The 17,546-nt window shown below is 30.4% G+C and overlaps 1 protein-coding gene across 2 annotated transcripts; it reads left to right on the plus strand.

Annotated features, from left to right (window-relative positions):
* The first annotated feature begins 1,512 nt into the window (after positions 1 to 1,512).
* Positions 1,513 to 16,766, plus strand: LOC126734763 (uncharacterized). 2 transcript variants are annotated; one of them, XM_050438485.1, is made up of 4 exons: positions 1,513 to 2,056; positions 7,927 to 8,267; positions 8,326 to 8,582; positions 14,031 to 16,766. In XM_050438485.1, exons 1-4 carry the CDS (start codon positions 1,948 to 1,950, stop codon positions 14,215 to 14,217), a joined length of 894 nt encoding a protein of 297 aa, XP_050294442.1. In that variant the 5' UTR covers positions 1,513 to 1,947; the 3' UTR covers positions 14,218 to 16,766. The 2 variants fall into 2 exon arrangements, with proteins under 2 accessions (XP_050294442.1, XP_050294443.1); XM_050438486.1 differs by having other exon boundaries at positions 1,516 to 2,056; positions 8,326 to 8,597; positions 14,031 to 14,171.
* Positions 16,767 to 17,546: the final 780 nt, after the last annotated feature.

The raw sequence follows: 17,546 nt of genomic DNA on the forward strand, positions 1-17,546 counted from the left end.
TAGGTGTCCAATAAAATTGTCCAAAGAATATACGTGCTAATTTTCAAAATTGTATCTGATCAACTTTTTGAGTTATGGACATTTTGTGAATTTTTAGAATAAAAAATTTTTCTTTTTTTGAAAATAATTTTTTTTTTTAATTTTGTACAAATTTTGAAAAACGCTAAGATACGTGTTTAACGAAATTGTCTAGAGAATATGTGTGCAAATTTTCAAAAGTGTATCTGATCAATTTTTTGAGTTATGGCCACTTTGTCGAATTCTTAAAATAAAAAAACTATTTTTTTTCCAAAAATCATTTTTTTTTAAATCTTGTACAAATTTTGAAAAACGCTAAGATACGTGTCTAACGAAATTGTCTAGAGAATATATGTACTAACTTTCAAAATTGTATCTGATTATAATTTACCCTATTTTTAAAATCATGAAGATCCACTTTCGAGTGTCAAATTCAAAAACCAAAACTAGTGTCTACAGTTACAGCCGCGTTATTTCAGTTCCATATAACTTATATAGGACTAAGATGCCGATCAAGGATCAGGCCTGGCATGGCTATAGTACACAATTATCTCTGAGTCGCTACAGAGATGTCACGCGACTATTATTGAAAGTAGCATGAGACACCACATTTATGTCTCACGGCAGTTAATGTGGAATTGAAAACGTGATTTTATAAATTTCAAACTTAGGCTATGTTTTTAGGTTGAAATTCTACCTGTTTTGGCCAGTCAACATCTGGTGATTTTTAATTCACTTTTGTAGCTACATAAATAATCCAAGAATAATTAGATAAAACGCATAAAACAATTAAATCATGTTTATAAGGGTGAAAACAAAAAAAAATATTGTGGCACGTTCACCATCTTGTCAAGACCGAGTTTGATAAGCTCTAATGTTGACAAGCTGGTGAATGTGTCTTTAAGAACTGAAAACGTGATGTTATAAATTCCAGAATGTTAAGGATCAAAATACATTAAATTTCATAATGTTGACAAAATGGTAATTGAACCTACAGAAATGTTCTTATTAAAGGGTCTGTTCTGTCATGGTATCACCCGAAATTTTTATTTTTTTGTTCATGTGTTAAATATTTTCAAATGCCTTTCCTTTAATACTCAAGTAATTTTTGATGAAAACTAGTAAAAATCTGCAATTATCGGTTAAAAGACTATTTTTTTAATACTTATATTGAAGTTACTCATTTTGAGATTCATCACTTTACAACTAACAAAACATTTTCCTAATTCCAGGCAGTTGAGCATCAAAATAGGTGATAGATTTGGTGATTTTTAATTAACTTTTGAAGCTACATAACTAATCCGAGAATATTTAAATAAAATGCATGAGAAACAGTGAAAAAAATATGAAAGCACCACGCGATTTTATAAATTTCAGGCAGTTGGCGATCAAAGTAAATTGAATTTCCTAAAGTTTACCGAATCGTGAATGGGCCTAAAGAAATGTTGTTATTAAAGGCTTTTTTTGTCATAAATACGCTGGCAATTTTTTTGTGTTTTAAGTATGTAGAAAACAATTAACAAATTATTTAATTAAAACTAATAAAAATCTGCAATTTTCGGTTTCAATTTTGATGTGACAACACTATAGTTATAATTTAATCAAATAAAATAAGTTTTTAATTTGAGGTTGTTCTTGGCTCCCGGTCTATAACTTGGGAAAATTATAACGTGGGTCCAACCGCCCCGGTAAAAAGGTGACCGACGGTCAGTCTAGGCGCGATCGCGACGGCTTCAATAACAACAAAACTACCCTCACTTTCAAATTATCATTATACTGACACGCCATCACCACTTTTGGAAAATTTACATTCTACATAGACCGGTTTTTTTTTAAATTAATTTGCCCTCCATATATGTATTGAACATGTATGAAGTAATCTTTTCCATAAAGCATTAAGCCGTATTTATTTCTTTAAAAAAAATTAATATGGGGTGTGCGAGTAGCGCTCCGCTTGTAGAACAAGGAAAGCATTTGGTTGAGGGTGTGAAAGATGCGGCCAGTGATACTGTTAACAAAGGAGAGAAAGCTTTACATAGTAAGTGGAGTTAATTAAGGCACTATAATAGACCTTAATATAACAATATATTGAATATACTATAGAGTTTTTTAAATGTTCACATACAGCTTAAATATAAACTTTGCTATGAGTCTGTTTAGGAACTACTTGTTATCTATGAATATTAGAGAAACGTTTAGAATAAATATGGTAGTTTCTAAATCTTGATTGACTTTAACTAGGAAAGTTTTTGTACAAAAAGGGTAAGAAATGCACTCACCTGTCTTCTATCTATCCAAATGTTTAACACAAAATCACATTTTTACCCTCAAATTAATTTTTAGGCACCATTCTGTGGACCATGGGACATTAGTAAATGACGTAATATTAAAAAAACAAATTTTGCTAAAAAACAAGGTCATAAATATATTTTACATTTAAATATTAGAAGCGCAAAAAAAAACTTTGATGAATTACTTTTGTTTATAGAACGTTATCAACTGTATTATTGTAATATATTTATTTTAAGTGAATGTTTTTAAATATTAACTTGTAATTTGTACAACATACCGGGATACAATACCTTTTATAACAATGGTGATTTTAACAAAAAAAGATGGTTTGCTAATTTTTGTCAGAGAAACACTAAATGAGGAGTGACTTATCAAAGCGCATTATGTCACTTAAATCCAGTTTCTCAATAGTGAGCAAAAACGATTTACAGCTAAACCAAAATGGTTTAGAGTAAAATAATGTGTAAAATCGAGAGTTATACATCCGCAGATATAAAAAATTACTTTGTTCAAATCAAAAATAGCAGACGTTTTTAAAAAAAGTAATAAAATTCTAGGACAAAATGCGCTTTGATTCATCATATAGGACAAAATGCGTTTGAAGTCACTCCTCTAAATATGGAATTTGAAATAATACCTATTTTTTAGTTTTTTAGTTAGAAATTATTATATATTATATATATACCTCCAAATTTTCTTGAAATACCTTATTGTAAAAACGGGAGGTGGATAGTGGAATAATTTCTTCCCAATTCAATCCAAATCTTTTTTCTAAAAGCATACGTATATCATTCTTCTTTTCCAGTTTTATATTATTAGTCAGGGAACGCACTTTCAAGTCTTTATTGAAGCTATAACCTCTCTTGCAAATTGATAAAAACTGTTTTGAGGTGTCGCCGTACCGATATGTTGGCTCAAGTTTAATTTTAATTTCTATCCCTTTATTAGTTCTTAATTTTTAAAGAAAGATCCTTTTCATTTCACTTATTCCTTCAACTTTTTAAGAATTTTAATTAAATCTTTATAATCTTTTATATGCCAATCGGTTCCTAAAGTTTTGATATCTGCAACCTTTTTATAAATTCTGTGCTATCCTCTAAGGTCAAGAATTTCTTCAACTCTTCGCATTTTCTTTTCAACTTGGCCAAAGACTCGATCCGGTGGTAAGTATGAGTGGCTGCGAACTGGAAAAAGAAATAAGTTATATTTTCTACGTATTGCCGAGACTCTTTAAGCAAGAGCGTGCATGACATGTTGGTTCTTATTTTGACCACCACACCCATCTGCAAAGAGCCGAATAATGTTAATGGTATCATCCAACCGAATATTCTGCAAGAAGTTGGTTAAGCCTAAGCTTATTTCCTCAGATCCCCGACCAGCCTGTGTTTCGTCCCATACATAGAACTGCGGATGTTTCATTTCGACATCTATTACGCAAAAACAATAAAAAGGTACCTAGCGTGCATAAAAACACTCTCCAATAGTAAGTTTGGGTAAAAGCTGGACTTGCTGTAAGTCAAACACATACGTGACACTGCCGTATGGTTTAGCCTTCATCAGTTCATGAAAAGCCTTTGCCTTGTGAATAGCCAAACAGGCAATTTAATGTTGCTTTTCTTGCCCGTCTGCACAGGATTGTATCGCAGATCTAGTTCTTAAACAGTAGCTACAAGTATCACAAGCCGGTGAACCGAAACCCAAGTTAAATCTTGTTGAGAAGATTTTAGAAAAAAATGTCTTTTTAACCCTAAGGTGTTCCTCCACGCCACATCATTGTACATTTTAAATAACTTATTAACACTAAGGGTAGAAGGCAGATAAAGTCTCTTACTTTTATTCCTAGCATAATGGCTTTCACATGCTTTTAACTTCGAAATAAGTTCCTTCACTTTTAATGACTTCAGAAAACCTAATTCTTTTGCGATCTCCCCTCTCTTCTTTATCACACCTGTTCCAGTTCTTATACCTTCTGCAATCGTGTTTAATCTTCTTTGACCAATATTAAACAATTTTTGGAAAAACTTTGAGCAAACAAACAGTTTTTCATTTTCTGCAGATAATAAAAAGTACTTTACCGCAATAGTGTGACGCTGTTTTTTTCTTACTGGACCTCGAGGACGACCTACGCAGAGGTATTTTCACATCCATCAAAAATCATAGTCTCTTGTCTTGCTCTCTTCTATCTGGTTTAAAAAATACAGTCCTTTTTGCTCTGGCCAGAACATTTCGCGGAATCCCAAGACACCCAAATCGGCCCTCCCTGTGTTGGCATAGAGAATGAAAATTTTGTAGTAGTGGATCTTTGTCTTTATATCTGCAAAGAAAAAATAAAAAAAATTGGTTAAAAAAGTTACAAAAAAACATTTTTTTTTGTAATCCTATTAGCATAGAATATTGTAAAAACTAACTTTAATACACTTATACACCATCACACACATACAGATACACACTATACACATTCTTACTTACCTATTTTCATATTCTTGTGCTCTTTTATGTTTTCGTTTTAACCTTTTGCGTGAACCCTCAATATGCTCACCTACCGACACACCTTGATCATAATAAACAACAAAAAGTGCATTTACTTTACTCAAATTTAAACACAAAAAAACCAGCAGCACGTGTAACAAAACAAACAACAACAACGTAACTAGATTAACAATAATAATGCCGGCTGGTGGCGCTGCCAAGCAGTAAATGGACATAATGCGAAATGAAGCGGTTAAAAGTCAGGACATAATGCGGTTTGATGCGTATGACCGGTTTTGCCTTTAAATTACTATGGGACAAAATTGGATTTGCTACATTCTCTATATGGGTATGTCAGCATCGGGCCTTTATATGAGTTCAGAACCACTTCAAACTCATTTTTGTCCTAGATTGGACAAAATGCGTTTTGATAACTCACTCCTCAAATGTTGATGTAAATCATATAAAACTAAATTTATCACAGGCAACTATCGGCAGAATAATCTTTGAGCATCGTGGTTTATTATTCGGGATTACTGCAGCATATAAAGCGTCTCCGATGCAGAACATATATTTCTTAATGATTTAACGAAATTTTTTGAAGAATCCCTAACAAAAAAAAATATTGAAATTTTTACTGGCGATTTGAATATTAGTATAGAAAACAATCAAAACCCCATTGTAAATGAATATCTCTCTCTAATGGGCCAAAATAATTTTTTATCCCACATAAATTCGCCAACAAGGGGAACTCATGAAACGGCCACATGTATTGACCATTTATTTGCCAGACAAAAAATAATTTAAATAATTTATCTTGAATGTTTATATAACAGACCGCTACCGAATTATGCTGAATGTTAATCTCGAGGCAAGCACTAATACTTTCAATGAATCTGAAGAACAAATAGACTATTACAAGCATATAAATTATGATCTCTTAAAACAGGTGATTTGTCAGCTAAGGATTGGTCAGAAGTCTTAGGTACAGAGTACAGAGGATTCTAAACAAGCCACAAACTCCTTTTTGGATATTTTTAAAAAGTCCTTGCAAAATGTCACCTTAAGACGCCCTATGAAATACTCAAAACAAAAAAATTAAGGAATGGATTGAATGGAGATATACTTTAAAAAAAAATTACTGAAGAACAAAACACTCTTTATAAAATGTATTGAAATAAACTAAACAATTTAATTAAGGAACAGAAATTTAATTTTTATAAGAATCAAGTAGAAAGCAATAAAAATAATATTAAAAAAATTTATAAGGTCATAGCAGATGCGACAAATGAAAAAAGTAAAGCAAAGTCTTCCAATCATGCGTTTGTAAATGAAAATAATCACAGTTTTACAAGTACTCTTGAAATGGCAAATTATTGCAATACATATTTTAATAACTTTGATGTGGTAATGGAGAAAAAAATAAAAAACACAAATTAACCTCAAACTGTAAAAGAAACGCCTCAAAAATCTTTATATTTAAAGCCAATAACGAAAAACGAACTTATCAAACAAATATTTACATTAAAAAAGTGCCCCAGGAAAGGATGGAATTTCCGCACGAATTTAGTACATATGGAAATAATTAAACTCATAATGTATATTATTAATTTAATTTTTAAAACAAGTAGTATACCTCGAATCTACCTAAGAATCGCAATAATTACCCCAATTTATAAAATCGAAGAAAAAAATTAAATTTAGAATTATCGTCCTATTAGTTTTGATAAATAATTTTTCTAAAATTTTTGAAAAGTGCCTAAAGGACAGACTGGTAACATTTCTTGATGAAAATAGCATATAATATATATAAATAGCAGTAATAAAGTCATAGCGGTGTTTATAGATCTTGCGAAAGCTTTCGATATTGTGCCTCATCAAAAGTCCCACAAGGCACCGTATTGGGTCCTATTCTCTTCATTATATGGCTTACTAAATTTAAACACAAATGGTAAAATTATATCCTATGCTGACGATACGGTACTTGTTTTTTGCTGGTAAGACATGGGAAGAGGCAAAACAAAGAGTGTTGCGCGGTTTTAGTGTTGTCAAACAATGGTTAGACTCCTTTAAATTATCCTTGAATTTTTCCAAAACAAATTATATTGCATTTTCGCTAACAAGCACAAGTAGACCGAATTTTACTAAAATTCAGACAAATGAAGAAAACCACAAAAAGTTCGCACCTTAATTCATAAATTTTATCTTCTTAGAGAATTTCTCTGCATTAAACTGATGAAATTAGTATACAAATCTCTGGTAGAATCATTGCTGCGGTTTTTATTTTCAACCATTAAGGCTAATACAAAACTTCATATTAAAGATAATTTTTAGGAAAGATAGGCGATATCCAACTAAATCATTGTATAACAGCGACGTCTGCAACTTACACTGTTTATCCATAGATTATATTTGTACATATATACATAAAAAAGAAACACTAAAAAAATTCGTAAACCATTATCATCAAACAAGAGCAAATTTTAATAGACATTTAATTATACCACCAAATAAAAAAACTATAAATTTAAAATTATTTAGCACCAAAATTTTACAACTCAATATCAAATAAAATTAAAACTATAAGTAGGATTAAGATTCTTAATTTAGGACTTACTTAAGGGACTTTGAAGTCTTAATGTCTATGAAGAACTTAATTGTATTGTATGAATATTTAAATTTAAATAGAATTTTATTTAAATCTAAAAAATATATTTCCAATTATATGGCTCCCAAGTAATTATGCCAAAAATTGACTGCTACCGAGTTAAGCGACCAAAATTGGCTCCAACTGTGAATATTGAGTCAAAAATTATCTTCCTTTGACAACAATCCTTAAGAATATTTTATCAAATTATTCCTAAAAATAGTGAAAACTGTTGAAATGCTATACTAAAGAAAATTTAACCTTTTGATCCAAAGGGAAGATAGTACAGTTATCAGTCATCTCGCCATTTCTTTGCTTTATTGCTTTCCTTTATTTGTTGTATAAACGCTACACCTCTGCCCTTTTCTGTAAATGTCAACCATTTAAAATATACACTTCAAATGACTATTTATGCGATTCTTTGTCCTTTCCCACCTACTAATTTCACAAACTAATTTCCATATTTAGAAAACTGTTAAGTTCTTTTTAATTTATTCCAGACGCCACTGACACAATTAAAGAAGGAGTCTCCTCGGGAATAGACACAGTAAAAGAGACCGTACAGTCGGCCATAAACACGGCGGAAGAATCGGTCGGTTCTGTCGCACAAAAAATCGGAGAAACTTTCAACTTCACCAGTTCGAAAGCCAACGAATTGGAAGACACTAAACAAACTTTAAGTTCAACCAAAGACGACCTTGTGGGAAACGTATCGGAAAGCGCTGCCGAAGTTGTATCCGAAGCCGAAACCGTTATAGTATCAGAAACCGAACATGCCCGTGAAGCTTTTCAGTCTGGAACGTCACCGCTTTTCGAAACCGTTCATTCTATGGACGATGAGGTGAGTTCATTAACCGATTTCTATAATAATAATTTTTAATCTAAAATTCGATTTTTAGATGGCTAGTGCGTTAAAGGAGCTAGAGGTGCACGGACTAGATGACTTCCATGAAAAAACCAAAGATTTGGAGGAATCCGTGATACAAAGTGGCACCGAAGTATTGGAGGATCTCGAAAATGACACCAAAGATCACTTGGGTGAAAGTGTGAAGAAGGTCGAGATGAAAGTGGAAGAGCTGATGGAAGATGGTAGTACGGTCAAAGTTGAGGAAAAAGTGGTGGAAGTTGAAGCGAAAAAACATCCAGAAAAGGAGGAGTAAGTGCTATCTAAGTGAGTAATGTTTATGGGGGAAGGTTTTATTAGGAGTTATAAAAAGTGGCGGTAGATACTTTTTTGGGTAGATTATAGACGTGTAGAGTTTGTTGTTTTTCGCTGGGTAATGGTAGCATTTTGAGTAGCATCAAAATCATGGTATATTTGTTTAATAATTATAGAGGTTTTTCTCTTTAATTTTTTCATATATTTTAGTTCATATAAATAAAATTTTCTCCAATTCTGAAAAACACTTTAAAGTTCCTATTCCTTTAAGGAACATATCAATATATTCTGTTAGCTGAAGTGAATGAGGAGATCGATCTGGGAATTACTTGAATGATGCGAAATTAAGTTTCGCCAGGCATGTAGCAAAAATTGTTTCTGACTCTGCCAAATTGTTGGTTGGGTTTTATTTATCGAAACTGTCGGCATTTTGGAAATATTAATGCTTTAAAACTAATTTTCTTCTCTTACATACGTTCAAAATTAGAATACGAGTCTCTAATTTGGTACCCAATTTATAGCTGATAGATGATATACCCTTAGCAAAAAAAAAACAACTTCTTGCCATAAAATTCTTATATAAACTTATTCATAACAAGATTGACTGTCCCATCCTTTTGGCTAGATTAAATTTTCGGGTACCAAGAATAAACTCTAGGCATTTTAGATTATTTTATGTGAATCCCGCTAGGACTAATATTTTGTTTAAATCCCCTATTTATATAATGTAAAAAATTATTAATATTATAAAAATTAATATAATGTCAGAATTAGATAAATAATCATTATCGCACCGTTCATGTAGGTGCGATATTTGTGTTGACAGTTTAAGGCCATTATAGAAAGTAGATAGGTGATGCAAAGTTTTTCTAGTATGTATAAAGATAGTCTGTTTATGTACATATAATGTTAAGCATTTTTATTTTCCATTTTTATACATATTTTGTTCTTGTATTTTTTCTTTCGTGCTTTGCATGTGCTGAAGTACAAACTTCAACATATTTTTATTGTTTATTTTTTTAAATTCATTCCTGTAATTGGGTAACAAACCTGTTGGAAATAAATGCCTTTTTTTCAGCTGGAGTGACTTATTTAATTTACTAAAATTGGAAATATTGAGAAAACAATGGTTTAATTTTAATCACAATTTTTATATTCAAACATATCAGCAATTAACTGAATCTTTTTATGATAACTTTTATTATATCATAATTACAAAAGGTGTCTATTAGTAATAAATTGCTAATATATTTAGCAGTGTTGAATTATCCTAATTAATTTTTTGGCAAGTAGAGGCATGGCATTTAGAAGTACAACAGAAGAAAATGGGAAAAATGACAATGTTGCAATTACTTAGGGGTTAATAGAGAATAACATTCTGAAAGAGAATTAAATAACAGAAAAAAAACAGTTAAATAAACTGAGAATAAAATTACAAAAACAATATACAGAAATAAAATTCAGTGAACATAAGGTGACACTAGTAAAAATAGTAAATGGGATTTGTAACAGATAGAGATTTTCAAATATCATCTGCAAGTAGAGTGAATCAGCAGTATTAGTATGAGTATTATAATTCCATTTCTGAAAACATGAGTCTTGGGTGTGAATGATTTTAACCTACAAATCATGAGACTGCATTTTAATATCTTAGATGGTGCACAGATGGAGTCTTCCTCGATATCTCCAAGGCATTTGACATAGTGGACTTATACTGCAAACTACAGCTTGCCAAATTTTCTGTATACCAATAAGACTGGTCTACTACTGCCTGTAGAAGAGGATCTTCCATGTCTCCATCGACAAATACCTTTCCAGACCCCGTCAAGCATGTTCAGCACTGACGTTTAACATGTACATATCCTACTAACCAACAACGGAGTCTACCCAGATCTACGAATTTGTCGACGAAAACAACAAAAAACAAAAATCATTAGGGTAAATAATACATTTTATGATAAAGACCAGGAGATTGCAGGGCAAATGAATCAACATTTTATTTTAACCTAAAATAAGGAGTACATTTTGCAGAAGAAGTATCATAAAGTATTAGGTTAGTATTATCCTAAAAAATACTGATCTGGATGAAATCAATAAGAGAGTTAAAACCATGAAAAGTCATTGTGTTCTAAAACCCGACAGAATCACCAAAGAAGACATAGAAACACTGCTTAAAATTGTCGGGCCTAAGATCCAAATAATGTTTTAATAGGCAATTTTCAGAAAAATTAAAGTTGTCAAAAATAGTGCCTATTTTTAAAACAAAGTGAACAAGTCAATGTAAACAACTATCGACCAATTTTTGTTTGTTAAGCACCTTAGCAAAATCATGGAAAAGATAATAAAAGACTGATGAGAGTTCATAGACAACACCTTTAAATTTGACAAAAATTAGTACGGATTTCAAAAGAAAAGCAGCACTTGGAACAATAGATCTACTAGATTACATAACCTGTAAGATAGATAAAAACAGGTACAAAATTACTGTGTTTGTTAACCTGCAAAAAGAAAGAACTGAAAGCTTGTACACAGAATTCTCATTGTTAAATAAAGGAACAGGTTAAACTATTGTATGAAATGCAATAAATTCTTATAAAAACAAATTGTATTATTATATTTAAGTTTTTGAAAAACCTTTAATAATATCAAGATTTTTTTTTAAATTACTTAATAAAAAAGGTTCTAATAATAAATAAACTTGTAAGGATCTTTTTTGTAAAGAAACTCATCAGCTTGCATAATATGAAACTCAAATTAAAATCCTTACATGAGTTTTCAAAATATTTATATAGGTGTTTTTAAAGCCATTCTTTTAATCCATTGAAAAATTACTAAATAACTTGAAAATGGCTGTAATTATAAGGAAACTTGTAAGAGCCTTTTTTGTAAAGAAGCTGATCAGCTTTCATTTGAAAGTAAACAAATAAAAAAAAATTGTTTGCTTTAAAGTCTTTGACGCTACCCACATTTTTTCATTTTGGGTTTATTTCTGCAAGTTTGTCTAGAAATGTAATGTATTTTTATTTTTTTTCTTATACTTACGTTTTGCTATCTGCTTAATAATTTTATGATTGTGTACACTGGTGGCCCATGAGTTTTTAGATGTTTTTAGTGAGGCTGCTTATATAAATTTCTAAGTTTTTTTTCTTGGTTCCAGATTTGTTGAGAATTTTTTATTTGAAATATCTGTCCAGGAATTTGATTCTTTTTTTTAAATGTTTTTGGAATCATTTTGTATGTCTTCGAGAAATAACAAATTTCTTGAATTCAAATTTAGTAGTCACTCAAAAAAAAATAGCTTTTTTGAAAGCACGGTTTCAAATATCTACATTTTGATTTTGTGAATTTTTAGCAAGAACAGGCGGGTCTCTCGACTGGGTTATGTGAAATTGAAAAATTGTAGAAATAAATACAAAAATCAAAAAAGAACTTGTTAACATTTTTCATTATTAATAAATGTAAAAGAAACTATTGAGAAGCTTTAGTCTTAAGAACTTTACAGGAGGTGTTGTTTAGACTCTCTGAATTGAAGCCGTTATTAAATATGTATTTTTTACCAAGTAGGCTCCGAATTTTGTATTTTTGAATAGAGATAATATCCTGTTTATCTTCCATTAACAGAGAGATCTCATAATATCAAGATGCTATATTATTATATATGTTATTATATTTCATTTAGGAAAATTCCCGATTCAGGCACATTTCAAGAATAAACCAGTGTCCGCAATTTGAATATTCCTAAAACGTTCACTAAATATCAAATTCCACATGCCCTATAAGTTAGTTGACAAAATGGTCTTTGACTCAGAAAGTTTTTGAGGTACAAGGAACTTACTTATATAAAATTATTAAGTAAGAGAATCTTTTCTTTGACCTAAACCTTTTTAAAAATATTTTCATTATCTCAATGCAAATATTCTCGAAAAACTATCCAAATTTTTATCTTCACGAACTACTCTAAGTAAATCACAAAAAAATATTTATACAGTTTGTTTACAACTGTATACGAATATTTTTTGTAGTTTCTAATTTATGCCAAGAAATTTCCGCAAATACATAAAGATCGTGAGTCTAATTTATTATTTAAAGTGTCTGAGAAGATCAGAAGATGAAGGCGATCAATTCCCTGGAATATAGACAAAATTCTTCAAAGTAGTCCAAGTTATTTTCTATTTCATTTTTTCATTAAAGATTTATGACATGAAAACTTTTGATGAACAATGTTTGAACGATTTGATGGTATCAAAGTGGCCTTTGTTGTATATTAATGAAAATATTATGACTGATACTATGGTTTTGGTGCTGCCCAGTAGAGCAGCTAGTAGAGGGTCGTTTTTGGGTTTATCAAATAAAAATGCAAATTCAGGCACTTAACAATTTCGCCATTATGAACCATTAAAAAAATTAATCACCCATAATGACCTAAGGTCGATCAGACACGAGAACTTTTCTCATTTTTCTAAACTCGTGTGGAAATCACGCATTATCTTGGCATCTATGGCACGCTAACTAAAGTATATAAATCGATTTGGGGTTATATTTTTTTCCTAGATCGTAGTGGGTGTTTTGTAAATATAGTGTATTACCCTCTCAATGATAAATGGATTTGGTAATTCTTTTTTTTTGTAGAAAAATTGCCATTTTACTAAAAATATATTTAATTCCTAACTCTTGACCTTTGGAAACAAAAGTCTCTTTTTTCCAAAGGATTCTTTTGTGCAGAAATGACCTTTCACCCCAAGATTTTATCAATACAAAGAATAGAGCGTGGCAATAATTTATTTGTCACTACAAAACAAGTTTAATGTACCCTGTCCAGACCCATATTTTTCTGATCCTAATCTGTGTTAAATATCAAAAGAATAAATTAAATAAGGGGGTGTAAAAGAATAAAAAACCTTTAAGATTAATTTACTTTTTATTTGCCGAGTTTTTTATTAACTTTTACTGGAAACTATTTTTGTGTTTTTTATAACGAAATTAAACTATAACGCTAAAGTCGCATTGCATGTAAACTTTCATGTTATTGATTGCCCCTTTAGGGTTCAAAATAAAACGCATAATTTATACAGGATGTCCTAGAGAAAACTGTCCACTTCAACAATTCAATAAAACATGCGTGTAACCCTAGTCATTACCACCTTTGCGTCACAAAGAAAAGAAAAAACGCATTTCCATGTCTTTTCCATTAGTTTTCCCTTCCGTATAAAACGACTCATGTGGAGCGTGCGGGCGTCGATCTATTTCTGGAGTTCATTATTCATAATAAATTTAACGCAAATCATTATTACAACTTAAAATGGATGTATCGTATGGATTTGAATAATAACCTTGGCCAGTTCATTTGCTATTCCGCGATAAGGGTTGGGAGATATAAATAAAAATGCTTTTGTTTCCAATATGCTATGTTTATAAATGTTTTAAAGGTTTAATTTGTTATTGTAGTCCTCAACCGACATTTTGGGAGGCAGCCGCCGACGCCATCTTAATGCGGAAGAACATAAAACATTTGGAACCGCTGGATTTTGGGAAAGAGAGGATTTTTTTTGCATCGTCCGAAAAGGCCGAGCTTAAACAGTCGGACAATGTTAATATGAAACAAAACGATATTATTATTGAAAATACTGAATAAGTTTTATATTTTAAAATTGTCTTATATGTATATAGTGTGTTCGAGTTAAGGTGCAAGCGATTTAGGGATAGGGAATGTCAGTTTTATAGCAAAGAAATTAATGATATGCATTATTCTAGGTTACTGGGCGTCTCAGAAAAATTATGGAAACCATTAGCACAGAATCATGTTTTTACTTTCAAAACCATCCTCGGGAATTGTTCTATATTATTGTGAAAAAATTATTGAAATGCGTTTAATGGTTATTTTCTTAAGTTACCTATAGTTTCTTAAGTCTTTCTTAAGTTATATTCAAAAATGTCCGTTATCAAATAAAAATCTTAATTTCACCATTTGAACTCAAAGTTCAAATTTATTGGTTCTTAAGTTCTGGGTTGACAAAATTGGCTCTAACTAAAGTTTTTGAGGTACAAAAAACGTTTTTACAATTATGAAATTTATGGGTAAGAATTGCTCTTTTTGGCCAAAAACCCTTTTAAGGGGGACAGGGAGTACTGTACTTGGTACATCAATTAAGTATAGCAATACATTAAAAAAAAATAAGCATCAAATCCAAACTACATTTCACTGATTAAAAAATATAGTGAATGCAAAACTATATTGTCAGACTTAATTAAAAATGCAAACATTTTATCAGAAACCCAAAAAGGTTATACCAAACAGTAAAAGAAGTAACGAATCAGAGTCGACCAAAAGGGCAAGTCAATTATAATTGATGATAGTGAAGAGATCTCTAATCCTCTTTTAATGGCAGATGTTTTCTATAAGTACTTTAGTAAAATAGAAAGGAAGTTAGTAACTCAAGTAAGTTTGTTAAAGAATGGATTGATGGTGGGGGGGGGGGGAGATGATGGATCTCTGTAGAAATTATTAAAATCACGATGAAACCTCTTATACATCTAAAAAATGGTATCTATCCAAATATTTTCAAAACTTCAACTGTTATTCCAATATAAAAGTTGAATAAATCTGATGAAAAAAACTATTTACTCTACCATATCAATTTAGATATAGAGAGAAGCTTAGAACAAAATGCTTTGACCAAAATAACTCAATTTGTGGTTGATAGTTTTAATGAGGGTTAAACACTATTAGCACTCTTTCTTAACTTGTCGAAAGAATTTGACAGTGGAGTACTTCTTAAGAAACTTGAGATAATTGGTATTAGAGGTAAAGTACTAAGTTTGTTTAAACCTTACCTTGGTGATCAAATGCAAGTTGTAAAAATTGGAGAAATTAGACATTGGATCTAGGTCGGTGCTTTTAGGGAGTGTGAGAAGCATTTAGATCTTCTAACTCTAAATACTGAGAAAACTAATCTCATTACCTTTGGTATGTCTAATAGACTACCTAGTAGAGGCAAACTTGTCATAAAAGGCACATAAAATATATAGGAGTATTCTTGAATCAATGTGTATGGATAAATCATGAGTTAATACAGGTATTTTTTTATACCCTTATAGTTAAAGAACACCTTATCAAGCACTTGTTGAGTCTGAGGGGTGCTACGTGTAAAAGTGTCCTATCCCTACTCCTTATTAGGTACTTAAACAGTTATTGTTAAAAACCATGTTGTTTAAGCATAAGATGTATCCAACAGGAGCTATTTTTTAAAGAGAGATTTACTAAATATAAGGCAATTGAACATGCTTAACAAGGTTTTATTTGTTTCAACTTAAAGATTCATTTCAATTATCTTATCCAAAATATTTGACATATTTCTGAACGATCTAAAAACTGCTTCCAATTAGGTATCATAAAATAAAAATAAAATTCACCTGTGGTTAACTGATAATTCTATGCAATACGCATGTTTTCTTTGTTTTTTTAATCTATTTTGGTGATTTTGTATTACAGCTTTGTTCTTTCCATTTTAGCATAACGTGTTAATTCTACAATCTCCAATTATTTACCTACGGTGTTAATACTGTAGTGACACTAACAACTAATTAATGTAATAATTGTTTGATATTGCCGATCCTGTTCTCTATATTCTTTTTTTGGTCAAGGTGCACAAACAGACTTAGAGAGATTTATGGTAAATAAATCTTTTTGTATTTATATTTCTTAAAATATTTTAATTATTTCGTGTAAATATCCTGAAAAATAGTGAAAGTTTGATAAAAAAAAATGCCCCAACCAAAGCATGCCTAACTCAGAGTGCCGTTTTTACCCTCAAATTTATCCTCAGGAACTGTTTTAATGTAAAAAAAATTGAAATATTTCTTCTTTCATTATTTGAACGCTTTTTAAAATCTTCTCAAAAACGGTTAAAATTTGATAACCATGTATATATACTATATAGTTTTGATTTTAATTTAACATATTCTTGCATATATGGACACGAACGAAAATACGATGTAATTTATTCAGAAAACTAATATATTCCTGATCTATTTAGAGAATAACAAACATTCGCTCAATGTTCAAGACACTCATAGAACTTTGCCTACAGTATGCACCTTAACGTGGACACACTGTACTTGCTTAATATTATATTAAAAATTGTAAATACACTGAAATATATGAATAAATGTTTTTTTTTTCAATTAACGTGATTTTTAAATAAAATTCCATCAAAGTCAAACCCAAATCAGGTAAAATCGAATAGAATACTGCATTAATTACAATCTTACATATTACACAATTCCATATTAGATTATAATTTTGCACACTAGTTTTAATCTACACCTAGATATAAATGTCTGTATGTGCAGTTATTATGTTTAAAAGTAATAATGATAACAAAGCTATAAGGAAGGTAACTAAGCAGAGAAAAACAAACCACCTTTTGTGGTTTGTTTTTCTCTGAACTAAGATGAGCAAAATCTTAATATTATAGTTGAAAAAGAATGGAAATAAAAGTAGGTAAATGTATACTACATAACTAAAAATAGTTTACAGATATAAAAGACAGTTTAGTTTAGAGATGTAAAATGCAGACATTCTTTTTTAAAAGTATTTTTTTCTGTGTGTGTTTCTCTTATATGAGTTAGTAACGGATTGTAAAACTTAAAAAAAAACGAGTTTCTCTTGAGCATAATAAAATGTCTATTAAGATTATTTCTCTAATTCCATAGAAGTGATTAATTGTTGCATTTGGGAGTAACAGACATACTGAATGGAAATAAAAGGTTCATACATTTGAAATATTCTCAGAATATAGGAGATTTGTAGAAAACCCTCTATTTTTCTCAAACATAACTTTGTTTAGGTAGTTCTGATCTAAATAATTTAATTGTTTAAGAGAGTTATCGTAGACAACCCCAAGGATTCTAGTTCAGTGCTTTGTAAACAATTATTAGGATATTTTTACTTAAACTATGTAT

Source organism: Anthonomus grandis, chromosome 4, assembly GCF_022605725.1.
Source record: "Anthonomus grandis grandis chromosome 4, icAntGran1.3, whole genome shotgun sequence".
Taxonomy (NCBI): domain Eukaryota; kingdom Metazoa; phylum Arthropoda; class Insecta; order Coleoptera; family Curculionidae; genus Anthonomus; species Anthonomus grandis.